General features: G+C 52.4%; 1 protein-coding gene across 14 annotated transcripts in view; it reads left to right on the top strand.

The window, feature by feature from the left end:
* PKNOX2 (PBX/knotted 1 homeobox 2) overlaps positions 1-18,376 on the top strand; it is a 310,043-nt gene that overhangs the window by 237,455 nt on the left and 54,212 nt on the right. For 11 of the 14 annotated variants that reach the window (XM_038535746.1, XM_038535750.1, XM_038535757.1 and 8 more), the window contains one exon: positions 10,433-10,572. The exons of 2 other annotated variants lie outside the window; for them this stretch is intronic. In XM_038535746.1, the coding sequence (XP_038391674.1) occupies positions 10,433-10,572 (140 nt within the window). Of the gene's footprint in view, positions 1-4,010; positions 4,358-10,432; positions 10,573-18,376 lie in introns of those variants that run through there. One more of the 14 variants, XM_038535754.1, reaches the window with a different exon arrangement.

The raw sequence follows: 18,376 nt of genomic DNA, 5'->3' as shown, positions 1-18,376 counted from the left end.
CTCATTCATGACCAGAGGGCCGCAAGGCAGGCAAAGTCAGAACTCTTGGTTCAGGACCAGTATGGGAAGCTCACTTGAGAAGGAAGTCAAGCATTTGCTTGGGACCCTTTGGCAAAAGCTGTGTCCCTCTGTCCCCCCTCCATCCTCCTGAGCCCCTAGAGTAAGGAGACTGGTGCTCAGGACCCAGAAAACTGGAGATCTGGGGTCAAAGTGTTGTAGTCTCACCTCTCCTACAAGAGGAAGGCTAAGGCTGTGCCAGACCAGGCTGGACCCGCCTCTCTTGACCACCCCCCACCCCGACCCCACCCCCCAGTACCTTCTTTCCCACCCTATCAGAGCACCATTCCCACTCTGGGCAGGGCCAGGGGAGCAGACATCCTGAGGAAGCTGGATGGGCTTTGATCAGTCATTAGGATCCCCATGCTGGTTTCATTAGCTGGAGGCAGAGGGGGTGGCTGGGGCCCCCTGGCTGTGAATGGCCCCCAGCCAGGCCATGCAGCTGTGACGGGCAGAGTGAGTTCAGATGTTTTCACACTTTACATTCCTCTCATCTCTTTAAAGGCTGGAGCCCCCTGCCTTTCGCTTTGCAGCCATAGAGTTAATTCAGCAGCTTTGAAAGTCCCCCTCAGCCTTTTCTGTGGCCTGATTGACGGCTCCCTCTGCCCCTGGGGGCAACACCCCAGGGACCCGTATGGGTGACCTGCCTTGCCTGGCTTTGACTCATCAAAATGGACTCTTCTCTTTCTTTCTTATTTTTTGGCCGGGCCTTTCTTCTCTTTGTGCACAGTGACCTCTGTCCCCGGCCTGCTTGGGCCACCCATGTCTTTCAACTGGACATATCCCTGAACTCCAGCTCACTTAAGACCTGCATTTCCTCATTATGCAACCCATGAGTCTGATCGGGGGCCCTCACGCCCCCATTTAGGAGATGGTGGACTAGCAACCTGACTTTTAAGCTGGGGAAGAGATACTCTAGTGGCCTTGTCTAGGTTATTTGTTCGATGAGCTTATACCTGAATTCTGCAATTTACCAAAAACCCAGAGATTTTATTGCCTATCCGGTTGCCTCCAAACAGCGCACGGGCCCCAAACAGCTACAAAAATAGTTAATGGCCCAAGTACACAAAGCTTAAAATAAATCAGGGAACAGGTGATCAAAGTCCGCAGCGAGCCTGAGGAGCACTTGAACTTGCTTTGCCTTCCTTGCCTGTGTGATCTTCTAGGAGCTCGGGTGTCTACATGGCCCAGAGGGCGGGGGATGGGCGAGCGAGGGGTGCTTGGTGGCCTTGGAATCTGTGGTCCAGGCGAGAGCAATGACTCCACACGGCAGAAATTCAGGAATCCTAGGCCGGTCACCTCAGTACACTTCTCCCAGCCACGCACCCATTCGATCAATCCCGAGGCTCCCTGTGATCTCGCCAACCCTGTGCTCAGTACTAGAGACACAGAATGAGTAGCTCCTGCCCTCGCCGAGCTTAGAGTCCACTTGGGGGCTTAGTGTCTGCGTCAGTGAAATGGGAATAACGCGTGCCCTCCCCGCCCCACGGGATTGTTGTAAGTGTGAGCGTGAAACACAGCGTGCTCACTCCCGGCCTCTTTTCCTCCACGACCATGACACTGACTTTCTACTCAGCCTCTTCTGTACATCTTTAGTAGTCAAGTTTGCCCTGAATTTGATTTACTCTGCTTTTTATTAGGAATAGGATAGGCATATCAAATATGTTTCTAGCTGTAAATACACCCCCTTGCACACACGCGCGTACACACAGGCACACACGGAGACTCTGATATATCCACTAACGGGCCTACTGGAAATCACTGGCTTGGGACAGTTATAAAAGCGAGCGGTTCTCCAGAGATGGACAGAAAGGATGGAGGGCAGACGGTTGCCCAGAGTGCCCAAAGCTGGGGAGCGAGACTCAGATTTAAGCCCGCAGCCTCGTGCCCGTTAGCCGAACGTCAGTAACACCCCAGAAGTGCAGACAGGAGCAGTGAACATTTTACAAGCCTCATTGTGAGAACCAGTGCCTACAAACCCTTTTAAAGCTAATTAATTAACTAAGACCGCTCGTTTTACACCACGAGGTCATTTTTCTGTGGTTGCTTCTATCCAGTTGGCCCCGGGATCAGAATGTAGGTGACCTCGGCCTGCTGTGCCAGGAGCCCCTTCGAGCTAAATTGGGCTGCCTGCTTCCAGCTAAATCTGCTGCCGGTTCTTCCCCTCCCTGTGCTGACTGGGGGGGGTCTGGGGGTCATTTAGAGGAGCCCTTCCTTGTCGGCCCCTCCCTTTTTTGGATCCCTGGACCTTTCAACACAGCTCTCTCTCATCCGCTCGCTTGGTCGGTCATTCAGTCATCCAACAACCACACCGGGAGCCTCCCGGGAGCCAGGCATGGTAATAGGGGCTGGGAAACCAGTCCGCTCAGGAGACAGACAATTAAAGGTCCCAAAGTGTGAGAGGCATTAAGGTTAGAGGCACACACAGATGAGGCTGGGGTCCAGGCTACCTAGGTCCGGGGGTAGGGAGCACTGGGAAAGGCTTCTTGGGAGACGTGGTGCCCAGCTGAGTCTGGAAAGAGGGGTAGGTTTACACATGCTCGGAGGGAGGCAGGGCAGGGGAAACGTGGACATCTCCTGCTGAGGCAGCTATGGGAGCAAAGGCATGAGGATGTAAATCATCGGGCATGTTCAGGCAACCGTACACGGTAGGGTCTGAGCAGGGTACAACGTAAGGGGAAGGCGCTGCACCGGAGCGAGACCAGGGTCAGGGAGCAGGCCCGGGCCTGGAGCACTCTGGGAGCTGTGCCCTCCCCACAAAAACCTCATTTTTTGGCCTTGCCCCCTGCTGCCTCCCACCTGTTGAGGCCAAACCTGATGTTTACCAAATAGCTTCGAGCCCTGACCTCCTCCCAGGTCCTTGGATTCTCTCCTGGTAGTGAGGGAACCAGATCCCGCCCTGCCAGCTTGCCCTGGCACTGCAGACAGTGCCAGCTCCCAGGCAAGCCCAGCCCAGCCCTGCTGGAGCCTCAGCGGCCCCTAGTGGACCAGGCCTGTGCGGGTCTCCCCGCCTCCCCCATTGCTGCTCCCCTGAACACCACCGGTAGGGCAGGCACTGGGAATGGGCGGCTCCCACCTTGCCCGGGTCAGGTGGGAGGCTCAGAAGAGGGGGTGTCCTCTTTGGAGGATTGTCGTTGCTGAGTCACGCTGAGAAGGTACAGACCTGGGTTGTCCAAGATTGAAAGAAAGGACTCTTTGAGAGGTTCTTAGGTAGAGGAGTCACAAAGAACAAGGCCACGTGTGGGGACGGAGGGTGTGACATGGGAAGTGCGGGTGCCGGCGCCTCTGGAGCAGGGTCTGGACAGGGAGTGGAGTTTGGATTCAGAGGGAAGAGTAGCAACAAAAGAATAATAAAAATGCTTAGAAACCAAAGTTTACTGAGCATTCACCGTGTGCAATTCACTCTCACGTAATGGCTTCACTGTAATCCCCGGAAAAGAGATTGTTGGCTCCATTTGTACCTGATGGAGAAACTGAGTCACTTGCCCAGAACACCATGGTCCCCTCTCCCTGTGCCTGAGCCCAGGCCTGCCCCACTCCCCTGGGTGCTTACAAGACAGTGGGTTCCCTCCACAGGGAGGGACCCCTTAGGCAGCCCATGGAACAGAAGCAAAAGAGACCAAGTCTGAGTGTGGGCTGCAGACGGCGGCTCATATTGATGATAACTACCATACGCTGTCTCTTACGTACCAGCTGCTTTGCACGCATTATCTTATTTAATTCCAACAACCCTGCACCGTAGGTATTGTTGCCCCTGTTCTATAGGTGAGGGCCCTGGATCAGAAAGGTTGAGTAACTCACCCGAGTCACACAGGCAGAGTCACGTCCAGAGTGAATGCTCATGCCAGTACATCATGCTCTGTCCCATTATCTCCAGCCCTGGGCTGGATGCCTGCCACTCCCAAACCATATGCCGTCAGGAACTGTGACTTCTCTGTTGGGCCTGAGGCATCCACTGTCAAGAGGGTAAACCTGCAGCCAAAAAGGTATCTTTTGGATGGGAAGCCTACCTCCTCCACACCAGTCAACCCTGCCTTCAATAGATACACGGAGGCTACAGTAGTGAACAGGAGAGACCGAGCCCCTGCCCACCAGGGGCCTACAGGCTAGTCATTGAGAGAGACAAGTAAGAACATGCGGCTGAAGAGCATGCTCAGGGCCGAGGGAGCGCAGAGCAGACGGGCCTGACTGCTGCCGCTGCTTGGCCAGCATCCGCAGAAGGAAGCAGCAATCCTCACGAGCTGGGGAGGCAGGAAGCATCGCCGCCATCTCACAGATCGGGAAACTGAGACCCTGAAAGGTAAAGTTCCAGATCCAGGGCTGGCCCGTAGTGAGTGGCAAAGGTGGGATTCAGTTCTACCTGAGGCCAGAGTCTCCTGCCAAGCACCTCTGTGGGGTGCTAGAGGGACTCTGTTGCCATCCTTCATCCCCCAGCCACCTGCTCCCACCTCCCAGGAGCAAGAGAGGAGCCCTGGGCGGAGGCTGACAGCAGGTGGAGATGGAAGCCTGGAGCCCCGCGTGGTCAGGCTCTGGGTCTCAGGCTCCTGCACAGCCTCCGAGGGGAGTGAACCCGGCAGCACCGGGCCACCTTCAATTACCCACACCTCCCTACTTGCCCCCCCCCCCGCCCCCACACAGGACTGTTCCTCACATGACCCATGAGCCGTGTTTGAGGAATGACTTGTGTGTGGGAGGCCTCTCGGGGGATGGGGGAAGCTGGGCCGCAGTGCAAACAAGAAACTGCGTGGACACCCCCCAAGTCACCCCAGCATGGCCAAGAAGTGACCCTTCCACCTGAATCTGGCTCCCTTCCTCTCTGCCCTCTTTGTCACTTGGTGCGGGTGGGCATGGGGGGCCTTCCCATTCGCCTCCTCAAAGAAAAAAAAGCCCTTGGTTCTCACCCCAACCCTTACACAAACTGTCTGCGGTCTCCAGCTGTCTCTTCACCTCTGTGGGCTTCGATTTTCTCATGTAAAACGGGACGGCGCTAACTTAGTGCCTGGCTTTACTGTTGAACCTGGAGGCCTGTGGAGGTATTTTTCTAGCTCCTGAGACCATCGAGGTATTTTACTAGCTCATGAGAACATCGCGTGCCACTCTCCTCCTACAGTTGGGGGAGGGTGGTGCTTGGCAGACACGGAAGCGTGGGTGGGCATTCCAAGGTCAGTGAGGGCAGCGGGGGTGGGTAGGTGAGGTGAGTTCTCAGATCACACTGTGGAGCATCTCCTACCCCTTTCCGCGGTCAGACCAGACTGTCAGAGAGGCTGGCAGATTTGCGGGCAGATTTTGCCTTCCTATACACACGGCTTACAAACGTCATCTCTTCCCACTCCGCTTTAGGATGGGGGTGGGGATCATGAACTTTCATCCCAGCGTGTTTCAAACCAAGAATCTGGGCAGGGCCCTCAAGCTCCAAGCTCCCAGCAGGGCTGGTTCCAGCTGAATGATGGCGAGAAGTCCGGTGGTTATAGCTTCCGTGGGAGGAAGGGGTATGGGGTTGGGGGGAGGCCCTAGGACCTTTGCCCCAAAAAAAGACCTGAAAGTAAGAGGAGGTGGGAACCCTAGAACCCTGTGTCGGCTCTCACAGCACCCCGTCTCCTTCCAGGGAGTGCTGCCACCCTTCCCCATCCAGCAGTCAGCACCCTGTTCTCTTGATTACTCCCTGCAGCCTCTGCAGTAGACATTCACCCTGGCTTTTATATAGATAAGAAAACCAAGAGTCCAAGAGATCAGGAAACTTGCCCCCAGACACGCAGCTCATAGGTAAGGAGCATCGGACCCAGGGCCTCAGATTCCCTGCTCCTTCCACTCTCTGAGCCTTTTCTGATCTTCCAGGAAACTCTCGAGACATTGTTGAGCTTTGCCTCTCCTCCCTGTGCCTCAGTTCTCCTTGTTGTAAGGCGACAGTCCTCATGTCTGTGCAGTGCCGTCCGCACACCCTGTCCCCAGCTTCCCCTGAGGCCTCAGAGGAAGGTTCAGAGCCTGGAGTGGCCGGTTCTGGGACCAGCTGTGAACATGCCAAGTGGCCTCATGGAGTGTGTACAGTTAGTTTTTGTACCTGCCAGACCGAGGAGAAAAGGACAAAGTTGCTTGGAAAGAATGCCTGACATTTAGGTGTGCTGGTAAATGTCTGACAACCAGTTCTCTGCTTGGCGCTTCGGAAGAGGCCCTGATTTGCGGCGTTTGCCAATCCCCCTGGTGTAAATGCTCAACCAGGCCACTTTCAAGCCACCTGTGGGAGATCAATCAGCTTGCAAAAGTCCTGAAATTTTTTTTTTTAAGATTTTATTTATTTATTCATGAGAGACAGAGAGGCAGAGACATAGGCAGAGGAAGAAGCAGGCTCCTTGCAGGGAGCCCAACGTGGGACTCGATCCCAGGTCTCCAGGATCAGGCCCTGGGCTGGGGGCAGCGCCAAACCGCTGAGTCACCTGGGCTGCCCAAGTCCTGAAGATTTAAAAGTTGGCTTTCGCAGGCCAGAACAAGGGAGCTGTAGCACGTTGTGTCACTTAGGACCATGCCTTGCCCCTGATCCTCTCCCCTGCTCCTGCTCTGGGGGTGCTGCCCAGAAACCTCCTCCCAGAACCCCCACAGGTGGCCCTCCTCCCCCAGCCCCTGAGGCAGCTGCTGGGGGCCCTCTCCCTCAGAGCTTCAGTACTTGGGGAAATGGAAGTCCCTGGCTAGGAAAGGGGAATCTATTTGGAGGTAAACACTCCTTCTCCAAACCTGGAGGAAATGCAGAGTGTGCTGAGTTGGCCCCCAGGAGCTAAATAAATTTGAATCATTTTCCTGCTCAGACCAGATCTGGTCTCTCCTGCCACCCCCCGCCCACCTTCCCTGAGCTCCAGGAACAGCCTTTCAGCTGGGGCCTCTTGGGATGCTGGCAATTGACTGCTTTTGATTTATTCTTATTCTGTGCTTTCCTCTGTCACCCAGCAGTCCTGCTAGAAAAGGGAAGTCAGAGGAGAAAGAGCACCTCCCCTCATCCCTCTCTCTCCTAGAAGCCCATCTTCATGGAAGTCCCTTGTGGATTCCTTCAAGGACACGAGGAAATTCAGCCTTACTGGCCAAGGCAGAGCATACCAGCCTCCCCTACGTCTCACCCCTAAACAAGAGGTCTATGTCTGCAGCCATAGCCGTGCCTTGCTTGAGAAATGAAGCACATTCTGGAAACCGTGTGTTTAATGACAACAACCACCCCTCCATCTTGGGAGCATCCCAGAGTTTCCAAAGCACTCCTACATACTCTACAGCCTCTAGTTGCAGGCTCTTGTCAACCGCACAGCAGGTGGTGACTGTTAGAGGACCCCGCTGGTGTCTGAGCCTGTCACTGCTGGGACTTCAGATGCCGCCCAGCTAGAGCCTCCATCCCCTGCACAGGGACCCAGCCCATCAGTCTCTGCTCAGTCCCTGCTGTACTGGAAACTCGCCGCCTCCCAGATGGAGCCCGTTCCAGCCTCAAAACACTCAGAGGCTTGGAAACTTATTATTTAGGTTGAGCCCAAATCTGTCTCCAACGTTGTATAGATTGAATGCATTGCTTGTAGTTTGACCCTTTGAGGCCTGCAGAGCAGAACCAATATAATCCAGTCCCTGTTCACCTAGTCAGAGGGGCTCTTGTGTCTTATCTCCCCCATCCCTCGAATCTTTCTTACATGTTCCAGATTCACATACCCCTCCTAGGACATAATGCATAATCCCTTCACCAGCCTGATCAGTTCTCTGAACGTACTCTCCTACACCTGTTTCAGCAGAGAAGAGTGGGACTAGAGGCTTTGTGAGAGTCGTGCCTCTGTTAGTGCATCCTCAGATAGCATTAGGTGAGGCTGCTTGTCTTTTTTTTTTTTTTTTTTTTTTTGACAGACACATTACACTTTGGACGTATTGAGCTTTCTGTCAACTAAAACACTGCTGTTAAACCACGGCTCTCCTGTTCTGCTCTTATATTATTGATTCTTTTTTTTTTTTTTTGGCCCAAGTGTTAGAAGTGTTAAATTCTGACTTATTACATGAGAATTAATCTTATTAGACTTAGCCTGTGGCCAAAATCTGTAAAGATCTTTTGGATCTTGGTCTCATGTCGCCTATAAATTTGCCAAGCATTTCTTCAGCTTCCCTTCCTCCTCTAAATCACTGATAAAAATACTGCAGAAGAAGAAGGCTAAGGAGAAAGCATGTGGCACTGTCCTAGAAGCCTTCCTCACGCTGACCTGGGTCATTTAAATGCCACCTTTACGTTATAGAGTCCTAATCCATGCGGTTGTCCACTGGTCGTGGCTCTCCGTGTCTTCCACAAGGGTGTCATGGGAGGTACCTTGCTGAGGTCACTTACACCATCCGTGTCTACATGTTTTCCTCACCTGCCAGCGTGGCAACCTGTGAAATCCAGAAACTGAGCAACCTGAGAGCAGGCATTCATCCATAACCTCACTGCCTACTTCACACTGTGTCCAGTGTATTGCCAACGACTCGAGAAATATTTGAAAAAAAAAAAAGATGACCACTTGCATTAGTGGATGAAAGAAACTGGCCCAGATCAACGTGAAGATTAGCAGTATTTAGTTTTTCTGATTCCACTTTCTTTGTTTTGAAAATTGGAACATTTGTTTCTACTTTCCTCCTTACAGCACCTCTTTAATACCCATGGGGCCTAAAATGAGTTTTAGGACCAATTTAGAACCAAGCAAGAATCCATTTGCTTACTGATGAGAAAGCAGGAGTTAAGGAAAGTTAAGGGACTTGCCCAAGGTCAAAGGCTAAAACAGGCAACAGTAGGAATCAAACAATCATCTTCTAGCTTGAAGGCACCATGATGCTCTGAGTTTGGGAGTGTTCCCCCAGTCCAGTCAACAGTGACAAGGATATTTCTTCCTAACAAAAGATGATGGGGATTCAGTGTAGTAAGGCAGATATGATATGAAATGAAATGAAAAAGATATGAAATGAAAGATTTCATCCACCATCTGACATTTATTTATTGAGCATCTACTAGTGCCAGACTATTCTGGGCCATACGAATACAACTGCTAATCAAGCCCTGTTTGAGCTGACATTTTAGTTGGGAGTGGGAGAGAAAATAGCTACGCAAGTGGATGTGTAGTATCTGATCATAGAAAGGCCTATGAAAAAAAGCAGAGTAAGAGGACGGCAAGGGACAGAGGGGCTCTATTTCACACTGAAGACATGGCATCCGAGCAAAACTCTAAATGGAGTAAATGACACAGCAAAAATAAATGTCTTGGGGGTATCAGCATTAGCAATAATGTGCTTGTATTGATGGAAGGACCATGCTTTTCCTTCCAGGAAGCAGGGACCTAGGTCATATGGTGAACATGCCAACTGTAAAACATCTGATTCTTTCAAAGTATATTCATTCATTCATTCTCTCATTCATTTTTTCAACAAAGGCTAAGTAGGCATCTACCTGCCTCAGTTGCATGCTGTGGATGAAGGTGTAAACAAGGTTTTAGTGTGTAGGAGGTAGTCAAGTATATCAAGCCCAGGCACCACTGGTGCTGCGGCCAGGCTGGTGGAGGAGAAGAGTTGAGGCGTGTCACCATTCGTGACATTTTAGGGATCCATTTGACTAAAGAAAATATATTTAAAAGCATTAAATTCTGTAATGCTGGTCATCCAAAAATTTAAGCCATCTAATCATTTCTTTAAATAAAATTTTATTCAGAGAGTCCGATATATAACATTAAAATGAGTTGCTCTGACTGGCACAAAATCGGGGACATAGGGATACCTTCAAAAACATCACTTAGGACAAAAATTACCCAAAGCACTCGTTATGGCTAAGAAAAGAAATCTATCCAATGGCCACTAAAACCTGTTTACCTCCTACCACTCAGGTAAACCAAATTTGGGGACCCATTCCATTATCAAAACCATTCAGTTACTTCTGGCTTGAGTGAGATGGGATAAACCTCTGCCCAAATGAGACCTGATTCAGCTGGGGTTTTTTTTCCCCTACTCTTCGAAGTCATCAAATCAACTTATTACTGCCCAGAACAGCCCAAATGACCCATAAGCACAATTTAAAGGGCTCATCATTTTAGTTTTTTCTGCTTCTGGGCAGAGGTCACCACCTTCATTTACATTAAGAATCATCTCTTCTTTGAAGAGGGCAGGTACCCCACCTGGTTTTGTATGGCCCTAAATTATTCTCTAGAATGTTCTCATATGAAGAATGCTTTCTTCTCACTGGAGCACATAAACAAATGGATGCTTGTTATACGTTCACAGTTCTCTGGCACACATTCTCCCGTTCACACACACGCCACAGGCCGAGGTAGGCTTCCCAGTTCCGGCCAGGAACCCACTATCCTGGTCATACTAACCTGCCACCTCCTCTTTCTTCTTCTCTCCGCAGATGACAGCAACTGCTCAGGCTCCCTCTAAGACCCAGGCTGTCCACATCTCCGCCCCCTCGGCTGCTGCCAGCACGCCTGTGCCCAGTGCCCCCATTGACCCCCAGGCCCAGCTAGAGGCTGACAAGCGAGCTGTGTACAGGTAGGAGACACTTGAGCTGTGTCCGGAAGCCCCCCCAGCAGCCTCCGGCCCAGCTCAGCCCTGAGAGATGAGCACACAGGCCAGCGGGTGGGCTCATAAAGACCACGGCCAATAGCCGCTCTCCTCACTGCCTTCCCTCTCAAATCAGTCTGGACATCCCTCAGCTGGCCGCTGTGGGTTGACACCAGCTTCATGGGATTGTTTAGTAAGGGGCAACAGAACCTGGGGAAGAATCTTCCAGAAGGATCCTTTCCTCATCCCGGCTGGGGATTGAGCCCTCGTGGGTGTCTGAAACCCTTAGCTCAGCTGACGGCCACCTCGGGATGCGTTCCTTGCACATCCCCCCTTGTTGCCTTCACTCCCACAAGCCCGCTGGACCACTGGACATCCGCCCGTACCCTCTAGGACTTGGTATCACACAAACTTTAGTATGCCTGAAAAATCATTGGAAGAGCTTATTAAAATGCATAGTTCTGGGCTCCATGCACAGAAATGCTGAATCAGTAGGTCAAGCTATAGGAAAAGGAATATGAATGTTTAAAAAGCATTCCAGATGAATCTAATGCAGCTGGTCCTTGGACCACATCTGGTTCGTGGTTGTCTTTATTTTTTAGCAAGCGCTGTGGTGTGTGGCCATGTAGGTTCCAGCACCCTCCCTCCAGATGGGGAGTTCGCTGAGAGCAGAGCCAGGCCCTGAATGTTGCAGAGGGTGAGATGGGCTCGGGAGCACTCTGTTCTGTGTATGGGGTTGAGAAGACGCAGCCCTCTAGGAGCAGCCCTGAATGAAGCTCCAGCAGGGATCTTAGTTGTTACGTTTCTGTGGGGAGCCTACACCACTAGAACAGCTGCCCGAGTCAGCACTGAATATTGAGGTTGGACCCTTGCTCACATTCACTTGTGTGAGCACGTACATTCACGTGCATCGGCAAGCACGTCTTACCTGTGCCCTAGCACTCGCTACGGCAGGTGCCAAGATCAGGAACACGTGGAATGGTCCACCCAAGATGAACGGAAAGAGGATTGATTTCTTCCTCACTCCTCCCTGCAACGACAGTGCTTTTATGGTAATGTTGGTAATTATTGCCATTACTATCATTATCGTCGGCATTATTTTTAGCTCCTCGGATGAGCTGAATGCCTCTAATGCCAACACGGAGTCCAGAGCAGTGAGCCCTGATCCAGAGGTACTGCCACGAGGGTCTTCCGCAGCCCTGGTGGGAGGATAAATCACCGTGCCTGTGCTCCCCCCCCCCCCCCCCCCCGCCCAATGCACAGGCCAGGTACAGAGCCCTGCCTTGGACCCCAAAGAACTCCCAGACCTGGTCACAGTACCTGTCAGAGAGACGAAGCACACCTGTCCTCCTTTCCCTCCTTCCTTCACACTCATTTATTGAACACTCACTAGAGTATGTGGAGCCGCTGGGCTGGACTCCGGGGGATAGAGGGTAAACCTGTAAAAGCAAATGGGTGGGCTTTTCCCTCTCTAGGAACGGACAGATATGCAGACAAGAAACCAACACGGTGTGGTCAGAGGAGGCAATATTTGAGTTTGAGCATAAAGGCTAGTAAGAGAGTCCATTGGAAGAAGAAATGGGCTGGAGTAGGGCCTTCCAGACAGAGCAGAGCCTCCATGTTCCAAGAATGGCCACTGGCCAGAACAATCAGGTTGGGGAGGTGAGGCTGCCTGGGCACCTGGAAATTAAATGGCAGGGTGGGCTCGTGCTTATGTGGGGGGCGGGAGAAGGAAGAGGAGAATCCCATGGCCTCTGAAAATGACCTGATTGTCCAATGGCCTGGGAGCACAGCCATCATGCTCCATGTAGATCATCGCTACCCACAGTATGGCCCAGGGGCTAGCAGCATTGAGTCACTTGGGAGCTGTCTAGAGATGCAGAGCCTTGGGTCCCCCTCACACCACGTGATTTGTATGCACCGTCCTAGGCACCTTTGCAGACTCCTAGGGGACAGGGACCTGTAATGAGCACAGATCATAGTCTAGAAAGACCCCTGACTAGTGGTACAACCACGTTTCTGGAAACCCAGGCTTGAGTCCTAACTCCTTTGTGTACTAATCTCTCTGAGCTCTAGTTTCACCACAGAAGCTAACCAGTAGGCTTAGTAAGATCACTGAGAGCCCATGTAGGCACCTGGCACTGTGTCTAGCACAAAGCAAATGGGTTCTCCAGCCCTTCCCAAGATCCCAGGCTCATTCCCCACCTAGGCCAACCTGCAGGAGAAGTGGGTCACCTCTCCCATGGGAGCAATCCATCATGATGTCACTTGAAATATAAAGGGCCAGATCTTCCTCCAACTAACACTTAGTCCTGCTCACCTTCACCCCTGAGCTTTATCTTCTCCCACTGGGCTGAGCCCCCAACAGCCCTCAGCATTTGCCCAAATCATCTCTGCGGGTGTCTGGCCATGAAGAATGAATCCCAGGTCGGTCACCACCAACTGCCCAGCCAAACACGGTTGCCCAGCATCTCAGGACAGCCAACACCTTTGCCTGGCTGTTCTCTGCAGTCCTTCCTGCCCCAGGGACCCGGGGTTTTCTCCCATAACCACACCTCTCCCATTAGTACCAGCTGCTCTCTCTACAGCCATTGCCGGATGACCGGGGAAGGAGCTCAGCCTCCTGAAGGGTCGGGTAATTTTAATTAGATTTGCCTGCCTTGGGGCAGCCTGGCTGCTCCAAAGCACATCAGGGAGTCGGCATTTTATGTCAATAAATGTAACAAGACTCTCTCCATTCAGATTAGTGCCCAGCACGGACTTTGGGGAGACCCCACCGCAGCCCCTCCCAGAATCACAGATGAAGGAAGGGTGGAGGGGGCCCTTTTCTGACCAGGCTCCCTGCAGGACAGCAGGGGGGACAGTGTGATAAAAGAGAAGGGTGTGCCTGTGAGCCCAGGGAGCCTGCCAGCGCCCCTGAGATTTTATTTGTGTATGAGGACGTGTTAATGAAATGTATTGGTTCCTTCTGATGTGGAGTGTGTGTGTGTGTGTGTGTGTGTGTGTGTGTGTGTGTGGTGGGGGGAGAAGGGAGGCAGTCTGTCTTTAATTGGATCATACCAGAGCATCATCTGGGCTAATCAGCAAGGCAACCAGGAGCTCCCGCTCAGATTAATGATTTCAGTCTAATCCTAGCAGATCCCATGATTGGATGCACATCGCGGGTAATTGTGTTTGTGGCCCGAGAGCAATGCTGAGAAGGGGGTCCAAGGAGGGGTTGCCCCGTGCAGTGGGGACCACAGGTTTGGACCTAGCTCAGTTCTCTTCTTCCTTAGCCCCCACCTCAACCCTAGGGCTTTTCCCCCAAAAAAGTTCAAACTTAGCTTGGACACCCCTCCGCACCCCATCCCTCCCCATCCCTCCCCATCCCTCCATGCTGCCGGGCAGTGTTGGGGCTGTCCTGGGGACCTGGCCCTTAGGTCAGGTTGCCAGGCCCAGAGATGGGGCCAGGAGGGTGAGGTTAATCCAGCTTTCACTCTCCCTCCTCCCCTCCCGTCTCCTCCGTTCCCCTTTGAAGTGAGTGGGTTCCCATGGAAACCGTGATGTCCTGGGGAGCAGAAGAGTGGCAGGGAGCTAGGCCTGGCCAGGTGCGAGAGGGGGAGGAGGGCGGCTGGGCTGAGAGGCTTGGCTGGAGAGGCTCTGCTGGGGCGTTGGTTCCCCCCCAGCAGGCTGCCAAGCTCCCTGAGAACGGGGAAGGGGCCTGCCCAGCTCAGAAGTTACCAGCTATTAATGGGGAAAGCTGGGCTGCAGGCTTGAGCCGTGAGGAAGGGGGGGGGGAGGGCAGGGGGACAGTGTGCTTGGCTTCTGCGTTTAAAATGCTGGAGAATGGAGCTTTGGGGCGGGGGTGGGGAGGTGGGGGTGGTGGCTGCTGCCCCCTGTGCTTCTCCTCCCTGGCGTGGCTCGAAGTTGAATTGATCAACCTAACAGTGCTTCTGTTTCCCCTACTAGATCAGGAACTCCATGAGGGCAGGGTCTGTATCTGTTTTATTCATTGGTCCATCTCTGGCACCTTGTACAACACCTTAGAGTCGGCAGCTTGGACGGAGTAGGCACCAAAGCAGTGCTCATTGAATGGATTCATTCAAAAGGCAGTAAACCCCCCCAAAAAAAATATACACTGTTCTAGGCTGGTATGCTGGCCAACGGGCTCTCGGGCGAGGGGAGCGAGAGCCCAGCCCTGATTTGTAGCATGTGCTGATTTGCATGGTGTAAACACTCCCACCACGGCCCATTTCAAGCTACCAAGGTGATACCACTGAACAGAGTTGTGAAGAGGGACCTGGTTGGCTCTTGCCTGCCTGAAGTACACACCCCACACAGGCAGCCACGCTGCAGGTCCACGGTCTCTGATTCAAACAAATCAGTACATCCTTTTTTTTAAAAAAAAATTTATTTATTTATTTATTTATTTATTTATTTATTTATTTATTTATTTATTTATTTAAAGGTTCTATTTATTTGAGAGAGAGAGAGAACAAGCTGGGGGGAGGGGCAGAGGAAGAAGCAGACCCTGTTGAGCAGGGAACCTGACATGGAGCTCCATCCCAGGACCCCAGGATCATGACCTGAGCCGAAGGCAGATACTCAACCACTGAGCCACCCAGGTCCCCCTATGTATGTATGTATGTATGTATGTATTTTTTAGAGAGGGAGAGGGGGCAGGGACTGGGAGAGAGAGAGAATCCCAAGCAGGATCCATGCCCAGCTCGGAGCCCGACATGGGGTTCCATCTCACAACCCTTGAGATCATGATCCGAACTGAAATCAAGAGTCAGATACTTATCCTACTGAGCCCCCCAAGCGCCCCCCTTTGTGTGCAGCCAGGGGGAGGTAAACAGGTCAGTACATCATATAATCAGTTCTTTAGATTGGTTTTATTCATGCCCTTAGCCACGCTCCTACATTTCTCGGTCCTCACTGGCCTGTCGGGTCTACCCCTGGGTTCTAAACATAAAATGTTCTCTCTGAATGAATTAATACTTCCACCAGTGCCTGGCACACAGTAGGCATTTGCAATTATGCCTTTTCACCTTAATGCGGTGAATTTTCTTTCCTGGTTTCAACCAGCGTGGTCTGTTTCTTCCCATCTGCTTGAGCCCAGCCCTGCCTCCACCCCGACTTCCCCACCTTCTCCAAGTAGATTCCAAGCCTTTCCTGGTTTCCCCGTTAAAGAAACTCCTTCCTGGCAGCTCCAGAAACCCTGAGTCAAACCAAGCTTCACCTCCTCTGTAGTTTCCTGCTTTCAGAGTCTTGGCCTTTCCTGTGGCCCTTCCAGGTCTTCGTTCGGGACAGCCTCCTCTCTTCTTCTCAACCACAGACTCAGAGCTTTACCCGTGTGAGACCTTGCCCTGGCCGGCTCACTCTGGAGTCCAGTCCTAACTGGACATTTCTAAAGCCCTGTCTGTGTTCCTTGGTCTCCTCTCACCGGACTGGGACTGGGTCCCTCTAGAAGCCACGCTCACTTGGGGGAAGATCAGAACAGGGCAGTGAAAGTGTTCAGATCGCTTTCTTGAGACCATCCTAGTAGAGGTCACCGAGGCTCCAGGCTTGGCCCTACAACTAGAGGCGTAAGTGCAGCAGAAGGGCCGTGCCGGGCAAGGCAACGAGCTCTAGAAATAGACTTGGTGATCGCTGGCTTTGTCGCCCTGGGCGAGTTAATCTCTCGGAGCCTCTGTTTTCTCAACTGTAAAAAAAGAAAACAGTAACAACTAGACTAACATTAGGGAATACAGGCTAATACCTGACACACAGACCAGTGTTTGCTGCAGGGGGTGGACCGGGGCCGAGGGAGTGAGGACGTTTTAAGCACGAGGGGCCAGCATGCGTCCCCTTGGCCCGCTCAGGATACAACGAAGCAGTCTGGTGCTTTCAGGGAGGTGGCATTCAGGGCTGGGAGCATGGCCTCTGGACCTCGGTCGCCTGGCTCCACCCTTGGCACTAAGCCTTTCTGCCCCCAGTGTCCTCCTCTGTAACATAGGGCTACAAATAATACTACCTCTTCATCAGGGTTGGCAAGAGGAATAAATGAGACAACGCACGTTAGGTGCTTGGTAAGGAATCTTGCATCGGGTGAGAGGGCCGTAGGGGTTAGCTGCTATCAGATGTTTGGGGAAACGGGAGCAGGGATTGGTCAGGGTAGGAGGTAAGTGCCGAGAGGCGAGGCAGCAGACATAGGGCTGGAAAGGCCCCCCAGCTGAGTGGTCTCCACACTGCAATTCAGTTAAACATGCAGGGAGCTCCGCTGTGTGTAAAGCATCATCTTATGTTCCAAGAGGGGTTGTGAAAAAAGACGAATCAGTCCGTGAGTAGGAAAAAGATAGACATAAAGTAGCTATAATATAAACTTGGCACATAGTGCGGAATTGACTGCTAGGCTTCTGACCCACAGTGTGGGAGAGCTGCACTGCTCTTCCCAAGGGAGGCAAAGCCCAAGGGAAATGATGGCCAAGCTGCCTTTCCTGGAGCTGGGCTGGTAAATGGGGTGGGAGGAGCCCCCGGAGTCTGGGGCCTGGACAGAGGGACTGGGTCCTGCCGTGACTGTCCTCCAGCACAGCTGCCTGGCCAGGACCCTGGGAACTGGCACTTTCTAATGAAGTGTCTTTGAGAGAACACTTCCACCTTGTGACCAAAGGGTGTCCTGGCTCCAGTGAGTTGACCCTGGGGCCTAACCCTCTGCCTTCCCTGGCACTGTGCTTGGTCATTCCTGGAATGTGCTGGGTGAGCTGGCCTGAGAAGAATGTGGGAGAAATTCAGCCATTCCAAGCAGAAAAGCCAGGACCAGATGCTCTATGCTAGGGCTTCTAGACGAGATGTTGGGAGCAGATGTTCCAGGCTGCGTTCTGGGCTGGGCTCTGTGGGCTGGGGGCTCCAGCAGACTCCCTGCTCTTGGAAGCAGTTGGATTCACTGGCATCAGAGATAACATTTCAGCTGTTGACTATAGTCAGGGGAGTGATCCTGCTGGAGCCATAATCTGAAAGTAAAACCACGCTCAGTTCTCCCCTGGCACCTGGCAAAGCCTGTTCTCTGCCCCTCCTGCCGGCATCCGAAGGCCCCCCAAGCCCAGCGCAGCCTCTGAACGTGCTGCTGGCAGACACAGAGGTTGCAGCTGCCTGGTCCAGGAAGCAGGTGTGTTCCGAGGCAGTGGGTCCTGCTGCTTCTGCAGCTCACCGGCCCGGCCCAGGCCCAGCTGAGAAGTCCAGGTACCCCGCCAAGACAAGGCACACTGGTAAGAGTTCAGGAGCCTGGAACCCACTGACTTTTATCCTCACAAGGTTATATTCGGATTAAAGGAGATAACCAATGCTAACAGCTGACAGTGCTTGGCATGTAGAAGGCTCGCAGTGAACGGTGGCTGCATTCGTGAGTAGTTACTGTGATTAGTCCTACAGGGGATCTGTCCCCCTCATAAGAGGGAAGACAACCAGCAATTGAGTCTCCTGCTGCTGTGAAGCGTGCAGGATAGAATAGGAGGAGAGCCAGCGGGCTGGGGCTTCTCACCAGGGCTGGACCCGGCCAGTCTTGCCCTTCTCTTAACCCCTCTCTGATTTTCTCAAGCACTAGCCCATTTCATGGTCAAGTGGAAAGAACTTAAGACTAAGACTTCCGTCTAAATTCTGACTCTACCATTGGGCAAATTATGTCACCTCTTTAGATAAGCTGTCCTCCTGCCTCACAAGGTCGACACCAAACGAGAAACCGAAAGATCTGCAAAAATGTCAAAGCCCTCCCCAAACGCACAGAAGCCTTATTATTATGAGAGAAGATTCTTTTTGAAACTCATTTGATAAGACA

This window comes from Canis lupus, chromosome 5 (genome assembly GCF_011100685.1).
Source record: "Canis lupus familiaris isolate Mischka breed German Shepherd chromosome 5, alternate assembly UU_Cfam_GSD_1.0, whole genome shotgun sequence".
Taxonomy (NCBI): Eukaryota; Metazoa; Chordata; class Mammalia; order Carnivora; family Canidae; genus Canis; species Canis lupus.
This window is presented reverse-complemented; position numbering and strand designations above follow the sequence as displayed.